Here is a 10,773-nt window from a genome sequence, read left to right as displayed (position 1 = left end):
TATGTATAATGTGTATATTACATATATGTAAAATATAAAATAATTAGTGTCTATGTTTTGTAGTGTGTGAGTGTTATGTATGGTTATTTCCAGAAAGCAGAATATGTATCAATATAAATATAAGTAAAAATTCTAATACTCTAAATCTTCAAAATCTGGATTTCTCAGTATATGTAGAGTGACAGTTGGTGGAAGCTGTTTGTTTTCACGTTGAGAAGGACTTGCTGGTGGTGAGTTTGCAGGGGCTTGAGGGGGAGATAGTTGTGCTGGCTTCAGTGCCCTGTCTTCTTGCCTAGAAGAAAATCTGGGAAGGGAACTCGAGTTGTACTGGCAGGAGCCTTGAGCCAGCAGAGTGAGATGAGGCCTCAGGAGTGTGCCGGGAGCTGGCAGGTGACACGGGCCCTTCTTTATACCACTTGGTTGGCTGAGAGTTGACCAGCAGGCAAGTTCTGTTTCTGCCCCACCCTGGTCGGCACTTTCTTTGAAAGACGCAAGTACCTGTCTGGTTGTAGCTCTTCTGAAAACGTGCCTGGATTGGCATCACGGGGATGTGGTGTGCTGGGGGAAGGAAGGGCGTTCTAGCTGTTTAACTTCTGGGAATTTCTAGGTTGCCCCAAGGCTGTTTCGACTGCGGCCTAAGTTTCTGTTTCTTAACTTGCATGGTGTTGATGACTTTAAAAGGGTCTATATGTTTCTTTGCTCTTGAATGACCTTGTGGCTTCGTTAATACCTTGTTATTCTGGGTGCGAAGCGCTTCTACCCTGCTCCCTAGGTGGCCCCAGGCCTCTGCCAGCCCTGTGGGGCTCATGTAGCAGGGTTGGCCACCTTGCCATGAGATGGGGCCACCAGGACTGTCTCCTCTCCTGGTGGATGTCTGAGCCCAGGAAGCAGCTGGGGACAGTGGCTTTTCTTCATAAGAGATGGGTGGGTCCCAACCTTGGCCTCGCAGTTTCTCAGGACTGGCTTGACCAACTGTTGTGGTTCATGTGGCAGAAATGCTACTGCCGAAGTTGTAATTTTCTCTACCAGAGTGAAACATGCCATTTGTCATGGCTCATGAAAACCATTGGATTGGTACTTTTGCGTTTCTTAGTGTGTCATTCTGCTTTGCAATAACATGCCATTTGTTGCCATGTAGGCAGCCAGTCAGTATCTAAAAATAGTCTCTCCAATAAAAACATTCCACACATATGATTGCAGAAAATTGTTTTGTGTGCAGACATGCACATGCTAGTGTGTGCGTGTCTGAAGGCTGAGCACTTTTCATGTTATTTATGTCTTTTTTTTAAAAAAATCTCTTGATGTTTTTATTTTACTTAAAGGAGGATTGTAATCCAAGTATTTAAAAACTACCAACTATAGTAAATGAGTAAATATGGAGTGGAACTCTGCAATCAAATGATTTTGTTATTGTTTGAGTTTGTAAAGCTGGTCAAGCTTTGGTCAACAGATGGAGCTTAATGTGAGGTGGTTAATCCTGAACCAAATCACTTAGGACGAAGAGCACTGAGTAGACATTAGAAATCCATGCAAATTCAGCAATCTGACAGTACCAGAGTCACCTTATGTACATGCTACAGCATGTCTATAGTGCTTATTGCTGTTTTTGGAATTTTAAAAAAGATAGGTTCTTGAGCAAACAAAAAAAACAATTTTATTTTAAATCAGACTGCATTTGTTCTGCCGAGAGAGTACACAAATGCTATATATCCTAGTTGAAAGGGAATATTGTCCAAGGAGATTTTCTAAATATTCCTGTGATAATACGTTACAGTCTTTGAACAGATATATAGACTATTTAATCAATATGAATGTATATCATATTTAAAGTACTTAAATTAATACTTAAATGGAATAACTATTATAAAGCTTTGAAATTATATGATTCAATAGGAAACATTATATAGGGAAACCAAATTACTTTCTAAAACTTGGAAAGTGTCTTGTTACTGATTTATATCAAATGGAGAAATAATACAGAGAAGTGAACTATAAGTTTATAATTTCTGTGACTCCCAAAAGATGTTCGTACTTGAACTAATATCTTTTAGGAATGTCTGATAGCACTGGTCAAAATAACTGCTTCTTTTAGAAATACATAGGTGACAGCTGGGCTCTATGGCTCATGCCTGTAATCTTAGCACTTTGAGGGGCCAAGACAGGTGGATTGCTTGGGCCCAGGGGTTTGAGACCAGCCTGGGCAACATGACAAAACCCTGTATCTAAAAGAAAATGCAAAAATTAGCTGGCTGGTAGTGCACGCCTGTAGTCCCAGCTACTCGGGAGGCTGAGGTGGGAGGATCACTTGAGCCTCGGAGGTGGAGGCTGCAGTGAGCTGTAATGCCACTGCACTCCAGCCTGGGTGACAGAATGAAATCATGCCCCAAAACAAAAAACATACACACACACACACACACGTACACAGAGAGAGCGAGACAAATATATAGGTGACCTAAAATGAAAAAGATTTTTGCAATATATTTTTTTATTGTCCAATTTAGAATCTTTTTGCTGAAATTATACCGAGATTGTATTGTCAGTTTGGGACACTTGTGTGAGAAATCACTTACTGCTGATTATGAAATAATTGAATTCCTCTCCCTCCCTCAGGTATTCACTTACAAGCAGAGCACAATTACCCACCAGAAGGTGACTGCCATGCACCCCACGAACGAGGAGGGCGTGGATGACATGGCGTCCTTGACAGAGCTCCACGGCGGCTCCATCATGTATAACTTATTCCAGCGGTATAAGAGAAATCAAATATATGTAAGTTCCAATTGTAATTCCTTTAAAAAGATCCTCACGTTTGAGTGAATGCTTATTTTTCTTTTCAGGGAGTATTTCCTGCCTTCTGAGAACTCTTGTTAATCTAGGTACAACTATGTTTGTTTGTTTTTTGAGATGGAGTCTCACTCTGTCATCCAGACTGAAGTGCAGTGGCACAATCTCAGCTCACTGCAAGCTCTGCCTCCCGGGTTCACGCCATTCTGCTGCCTCAGCCTCCCAAGTAGCTGGGACTACAGGCGCCCGCCACCTCGACCGGCTAATTTTTTTGTATTTTTAGTAGAGATGGAGTTTCACCGTGTTAGCCAGGATGGTCTCGATCTCCTGACCTTGTGATCCACCCGCCTCGGCCTCCCAAAGTGCTGGGATTACAGGCTTGAGCCACCACACCAGGCCGTAAAACTATGTTTTTAAGGGATCTGCCAGTTTAGAAACTTGGGTCAATAAATCATGTTTTCCTAGAGTTTATTGCCTAGATTTTATTAGTGGGATTTACTTTCTGTGGAAGGGTCTTCTGCACATCGAGGTGGTTTGACCTTGCTTCTTGTGAATACGCTCTGTTGTATTCAGTTTCTAAGTGTTCTGCTACGGAAAGAAGTTGTTAGACTGACTGAGGGAAAATGTTAACTTGTAGACATGAGTACTTGAACTCAAGCTGTCTTTTCTGGATTTTTCTCTTTCTGTGGATTTTCAATTATTTTTCTGGCTCTGGAGCCCACACTAGGGTGATACTTGCATTCAAGGGAACCCATCTTTCTAAGTTGTGGGATTCCTGTTTGCTATTTTGAATGGAGAAATACATAACCACTTTTCTCTCAACTTCTATGAAATGTGACTCTACCTCTATTATGAAGTGATATTCAAAAATCACTTCTGTAATACATTTTTGACATTAAAGTACAGGTACTACATTATCTGTCAGGATCAGTTGACCTGCAGGTTTTCTCTCCTTTTCCATCTGCCTGTTTGCAAGTCTTTATAGGAAACTAAAGGCAACTGGTTATATATGTTTATGTCTCTTGTCCAGCTCAAATTTATATAATTTTTGAGCCAAAAATAATAATACTTTAAAAACTCTTGATCTTTTAGTAACTTTTATTCTTTAGGAGTTACATTTCTCTTTGCCAGTATGGTTGTGATTATGATTAATAATAAATTAGCGTTTGCCAGGTGCGGTGGCTCACACCTGTAATCCCACCACCTTAGGAGGCCAAGGTGGGTGGATCACGAGGTCAGGAGTTTGTGACAAGCCTGACCAACATGGTGAAATCCCATCTCTACTAAAAATACAAAAGCTAGCTGGGCGTGGTGGCGCTTGCCTGTAGTCCCAGCTACTCAGCAGGCTGAGGCAGAAGAATCGCTTGAACCTGGGAGGCAGAGGTTGCAGTGAGCCAAGATCACGCCACTGCACTCTAGCCTGGGCAACAGAGCGAAACTCCATCTCCAAATAAATAAATAACAGAGTGCAACTCCATCTCCAAATAAATAAATAAATAAATAAATAAATAAATAAAATCAGCCTTCAAATGGATAGTACATGCTAACTGAAACTCAAGGCATGCTTAATATTCAGGTTCTTCCAATTTATCTAACCTTAGACTGACAAAGGAGCTGGGAAAGAGAAAGAATTAGATATTTATGGGTTTACACTGCTAAATCTTCCTCAGTTTATAAAAAAAAAGTGTATTTGCCTTTCTTTTTTTTTTTACACTGTGAAAGTGTTTTTTTTTTTGTCAGATCAACCTAATGTTTGCCAAATGTTTTCAAACAGCCCTGTCCAGAGAAATTCAATCATGCTGTAGTCCTCTGACTTGCTGAGCTAGCTTGTCCTCAGTCTTTAGATTAAAATATTTTCCATATGTTCAGAAAAGGTAATGTTTATACATGTTGGTGTGAAAGTGGCGATGCATTCTGTGTTTTGCATGAGCTGACATAATGCACATTTATTTGTCTGTTCCCATCTCAAAAATCTCCTTGTCGATGACCAGGGAACTGCCTCTTTCCCATGGAATACCACTGCATAGGTATCCACATGACCACTGCACTGTGCATGCGTTGTTGTCAGTATTAAATATTTGACACTGTCGCGTAACTATTTGTTTACATAGCGGTTTCTTTGCTAAGTTTGTCAAGGACTTATTTTGTCTTCCTTGAGCCAAGGACACTGCCAGGCACCTGGTAGTTGTGCAATAAATGTTTATAAAATAAATGCCATTCGTATTACAAATAGTCTTGTAGTTGATAAAATGTGAACCTGGATTTTAAAATTTTTTATTGGTGTATGTCTCTTGTAGGTGCAGATAGGTTGACTATACCTAATCCAAAAACCCCAAATCCAAAAAATGTTTCAAAATCTAAGACATTTTGCATGCTGATGTGATGCTGAAAGGAAATGCTCATTGGGAATATTTGGGATTTTGAATTTAACTTAAATTATGCTTAGCCAGTGCATAGTACGCAAATATTCCCAAATCCAAAAAATACTGAAATCCAGAACACTTTTTGTCCCAGGCATTTCACACAAGGGATGCTCAGTCTCTATTTTCAAACTCATACTTTGCTGTCGTTAGAGGAAAAACATAAGTTTTTTTTTGTAATGGTGTCTTGCTATGTTGCCCAGGCTAGACTCAAACTCCTGAGCTAAAGTAATCCTCCTGCCTTAGCCTCCTGAGTACCTAGGATTACAGGCACGTGCCAGCATGCCCACCTGGACACAAGTTGTTATTGTACATTTTCAATAGTCAAGAAAAAGTAAATTAGAAGGAAAAAAAAAAAACTACAGAAGAGGTTTACAAGGCAGACCCTTTTAAAAAGTTTTTTATTTGTTTTCTTCTTTTCATGATAATGATGTTAAACTTGATAGCTAAATTGCCCAATAAATACTATAAATAAGATCTTGGTCTTGGAATAAGGTCATTTTCTTCCTTTCTAAGGGGAAAGCCGCAGGATTTTTGTGCATCCAGTTAGCAGTCCAGTTCAGTTAATTATGCCATTGTAGACCTTCCATTTGAGGCTTGCAAAATTGTATATTATTCATAAAGCAGCCACCATGATTTTTAAAAATTATCATTGAAGCCATTTACTGGTGATGCCGGCATCTGTTGGACTCTGCTTATATCGAGACAAGACCGCCACCTGTCAGAATAGCCACCGCTTCTCCACATGGGATCCTGGCTTGGAGCAGTGCCTGTCTATATCTTTAAAAGAGAAAAAAAATAAAACGACTTGAATTGTTCCAGAGATGTTGCATTAGTTTTCCATTGCTGGATAACCAATTAACATAAGTGTACTAAGTTAAAAGAACAAAGCTACTTGCCGCCTTATGGTTCTGTAGGTTGAAAGTCCCCTAGGTCTCACAGCAGAAATCAAGGTGTCAGCAGGGCCGCGTCTCTTTCCAGAAGCTCTAGGGGAAGATCCATTTCCTGTTCATTGTGGCTGTTGGCTGAATTCAGTTACTTGCAGTTGTAGGACTGAGTTCCTTGTTTTCTTGCTGACTGTCACCTGAGGGCTGTTCCCAGCTTCTAGAGGCCACCCACATTCCCTGGTTTCCTGATCTGTGGCTCCCTTTCTTCGGCTTCAGTGCCAGTAACCATGTGTTGCTTCCCTCTTGTGACTTCAGATCTTTCCTCTTTCTCCTCCACTGTCTTCTTTCTGTCTCTCTGACTGCAGCCAAGAAAGGCTGTCCCTTAGATTGGGCCTCCCTGGATGATCTCCCCATCTCAGGCTTCGTAATCACCTGTGCAGAACCCCTTTACCATGTGACATTATCTAGACACAGGCTCTGGGATGAGTGTGGATGGATGTCTTTGTGGGAGGAGCCATTATTTTGCCCACCATAGGTGTCCTCCTTTTTTATTTATTTATTTATTTTTTTTATTTTATAAAACATTGCTATGTTGCACAGGCTGGTCTTGAACTCCTGGGCTCAAGTGATCCTCCCGCCTGGGCATTCGAATGTGTCGGGATGACAGGCATGAGCCTCCGCATCCAGCCAGGTAGTCTCCTTTGAGTCATATCATTGAGGAGGGACTCCTGTGGCATTTTCCCCCTGCGGGTGTCTGGATGTTCCATTATTTGTTGACTTTCTGTTCTGAGCTGGCAGGTTCCATGGGTTGCTGGCTAGTGGCTCATCGCCAGGTAGAGAGGCTGCCATTCTTTGCTAAGGAGTTCTGTTAGCTTTTTCTCCTTGGGGACTGGTCTTTTTATCTGAGAACTTTGTCAGAAACCAGGAAAATATTTTTTCTTGTAGCTTTTGGCATCTTCTATTGAAATGGAGTAGAAAGTGATAAAACAAAAAGTAAAAGCACCCAGAATAGTGAAGTTAGAGTTGACCCCCCCTTTTCTTCACTAACCTCCTCTTTGGCTCTGTATTGATAGCTGAATCTTTCTGAACACCAGTTTTTAAAATTAACGTGTTTTCAAAGGTCAGATACCATAATCCCTCTAACAGGGATGTTTTAAAGTAAAAGAAGTGAAAGCTCTGGGAACTTCAACCTTTGTACCTGTCTCTCCATCTTAGCCATCCCATAGCAACAAGTGTTTAATTAGAAAGTTCTTGCCTTGAACTTGGCTCCATTTTAAGGGGAATTTGGAAGAAGTTTACAACATCATCCCTAGCCTCAAAGCTTGCAATTGAGTGGGGAGATAACACCAAGGCCAGCTCACAGCACATGGCCTTGGGTAGCTGAAGGCCTGTCATTGAGGGTTATGTGAGGTTGACACAGGCTTGGGTTTGACTGTGCTTATGAAGCCCCTGAACCTTACCGCTGGGCCCTTTAGCTATTCCTGTGGGTGCATCCCTCTCCCACGCTTGTCCTTGAGGGGACAGAGGCCGTACTGAGTTTGATGCCAGTGTCCATAGGTCTGGACTGCATGGTTTAAGCTGCAGTGCCTGCATTGGAGCCGCTCTGCGCTAGCTGTTAACTGCCTGTGCAGAAGCCCCGCCTTCTGTGCCCTGCTAGATTCTTTTCCTGGAACTCCCAGGCTCTTCCTGCCTGAGACTTCCCCTCGCCAACCTTATCCTTCCTCTGGCTGAGACTTCTCCTCGCCAACCTTATCCTTCCTCTGCCTGAGACTTCCCCTCGCCAACCTTATCCTTCCTCTGGCCACTTCGAGACTAGAGCCCTGCTCAGCTCCCAGTTCCCAGCCAGGGGCCCCAGGTTTCTACCCTGAACCTCTTGGCTATGGGTTTGCCGCCTGGAGGGAAGGGGGTTGACTCTCCTGATTGCCCCCTTCCTTAGAAAGGGTCTGATGAGGGCCTAGACTTCTTCATCTCCTGCCACCGCCTGCTAAGACCTGGCGAGGACAAATACACACCCGCTAAGGAGAGGAGGAGCAGGGTGTGTGCTTGTGGTACAGAGACATAACCTATGCGTGGCTCAGGAAGCCCTGTGGAGGTGGTGGTGGTGGTGATACTACAAAGGCATGAGATCAGTCAGAGTTGGGTAGAAAGGCTGGCATGATGGCTCACGCCTGTAATCCCAGCCCTTTGGGAGGCTGAGGTGGGAGGATCGCTTGAGCCCATGAGTTCAAGACAAGCCTGGGCAATTTGGCGAAGTCCCGTCTCTACAAAAGATTGCAAAAATTAGCCAGCCGTGGTGGCATGCCCTGTAGTCCCTTCTACTCAGGAAGCTGAGGTGGGAGGATCGCCTGAGCCGGGGAGGTTGAGGCAACAGTGAGCCGAGATGGTGTCACTGTACTCCAGCCTGGGCAACAGAGCAAGACCCTGTCTCAACAAAAGAGAGAGAGAAAAAAACGAATTGATGAGAAGGAAAGGCCAGTGAACACCATACTTGAAGATGGGAGATGAGAGTGAGTTTGATGTGGCCTCACTGCAGCGGAGAAGGCTGCCTTTGCTCATGGAATCAGATGTTTGCTGGGGAATGGGCAGAAATTAGGTGGGATGGGCAGCCTGGGGTTAGAAGCCTTAAACCGTTGGTTCCCCACCTAGGATGATTCTGCCCTGGGGACATTTTGTAATATCTAAAAGACATTCTTGGTCTCATAGCTACGGTCAAGGGATGCTAATGGCATCTACCGAGTAGAGGCCACGGATGCTGAGAAGCATACAGGAGTGCCTGGGGCAGCTCCAGAGTCATCTGGCCTAAGGTATCAGTGGTGCCAGAACATCCCTCCCCCACTTACAGCTCACCTGGAAAGTTTGGGGTTGATGATACACAGACCCCACTATATTTGTTAAAGTTACCTTTTTTCTTTCTTTTCTTTTTGTTTTTTTGAGACGGAGTCTTGCTCTGTCACCCAGGCTGGAGTGCAGTGGCGTGATGTCGGCTCACTGCAACCTCCGCCTCTCGGGTTCAAGCAATTCTCCTGCCTCAGCCTCCTGAGTAGCTGGGATTATAGGCATCCGCCATCACACCCGGCTAATTTTTGTATTTTTAGTAGAAACAGGGTTTCACCATGTTGGCTAGGCTGGTCTCGAACTGACCTCAGGAGATCTGCCTGCCTTGGCCTCCCAAAGTGTTGGGATTATGGACGTGAGCCACTGCACCTGGCCTTCATTTTGTTTTAGAGACAGGATCCCACTCTGTCACCCAGGCTGGAGTGCAATGGTGCGATCCTAGTTCTTTGAGGTCTTGACCTCCCAGGCTCATGCGAACCTTTCACCTCAGCCTCTAGAGCAGCTGGGACTACAGGCATGCACCACCACGCCCAGCTAATTTTTAAATTTTTGTGAAGACTGGGATCTTGCTATGTTGTCCAGGCTGATGTTGAACTCTTGACCGCAAGCCATCCTCCCAAAGTGCTGGGATTCATAGGCAAGAGCCACTGCACCCAGCCTGTTTAAAGGTTTCTGAAAGGAGAATTTCTCTAAGAAACATTTCAGAAGATTTAAGAGGGAAGTGATATGGCTGAGACGAGAAAGGACAGATGGGCTGAGAGTGTGTTGCAGTAATTCAATGGGGGAGGGCTGAGGGTTTTAGACCAGGGTAGAGATGGGAGAAAAGTCATGGGGACTGTGGGGAGGGAGGTGAAGGAAGAGGCTGCATGTCATTGTCTCCCGGTCTTGTCAAGTGCTGTGGCTGTGAAAACGTGGCACTTACCGTCCTGGAAGCTGCTGAGCAGAGTGAGAACAAGTGTTTTTTAGGTGCCTGTCTTCTGTCTTCTGTGCTCTCTGGCCCTGGATCATCTCAAATTGTTAGGTACCCAGCATCTAAGCACAACGTTGACAAGAGCAGGAGAGGTTTCTGTTGTACGGAAGGCAGCTCAGTGGCCAGAGTGGAAGGGCTGCCAGGTTCCAAGGTGTGGCATGTTGTTTCCTGCTGAATGGAAGAGAAGCACATTTTCTTCATTATAGGGATTGTGGAGCTCCGGGTCAGTTGCGCGGAGGAGACTCCTCTCCCAGTCTCTAAGGAATGGCTTAAAACCACATCACGGGGAAAGCTGCAGGGAACTTCAGCGCTCGCCTGCAATTATGGTGTTGAGGCTGGCTCCAGAGGAAGCTCTTCCCTGTTCCACCCAGCCTTTCGGTTAGTTTGTTGGTCTTGCCGAACAAACAGCACAGAGATCAGAATCAAAGGAGCCAATTTTAAGAAGTGGGGCTCTTTCTAAAGATAAATGCTTCTGTAAGCACGAACTATGCTTCACAGCTGATGTATTTTTAGGTGTTTCAGAAATATCCTCCTTTGGTTAGGTGGCATTCCAGCCCGAATCTGCAAATGTGTTTGATGTTGCTTCTGAATTAACTTGAAGCCTGCATCTGTCAGGCAAAATGTGTTAGCAGGCATCAGCCAGTGAAAGACTGATTGATTTTAGCAGTCGGTTGAACCGAGTTCACCTGCAGGGAAGTCACAGCCTGCTTGCCATGGGAAGGCTGGGCATACCCTGCCGTGGAGTGGACTGTTTGCGAATCTTGCAAATTGAAATCTGTGTTTCTTTTTTTTTTTTTTTTTTGAGATGGAGTCTCGCTCTGTCGCCCAGGCTGGAGTGCAGTGGCCGGATCTCAGCTCACTGCAAGCTCCGCCTCCC

The 10,773-nt window shown here is 44.2% G+C and overlaps 1 protein-coding gene across 1 annotated transcript in view; it reads left to right on the top strand.

Annotated features, from left to right (window-relative positions):
• MYO10 (myosin X) overlaps positions 1-10,773 on the top strand; it is a 362,468-nt gene that overhangs the window by 132,678 nt on the left and 219,017 nt on the right. The window contains exon 3 of the mRNA XM_011993607.1: positions 2,611-2,769. Coding sequence (XP_011848997.1) covers positions 2,611-2,769 — 159 coding nt within the window. The remainder of the gene's footprint in view (positions 1-2,610; positions 2,770-10,773) is intronic.

Source organism: Mandrillus leucophaeus, unplaced genomic scaffold (genome assembly GCF_000951045.1).
Source record: "Mandrillus leucophaeus isolate KB7577 unplaced genomic scaffold, Mleu.le_1.0 Scaffold430, whole genome shotgun sequence".
NCBI lineage: Eukaryota > Metazoa > Chordata > Mammalia > Primates > Cercopithecidae > Mandrillus > Mandrillus leucophaeus.
This window is presented reverse-complemented; position numbering and strand designations above follow the sequence as displayed.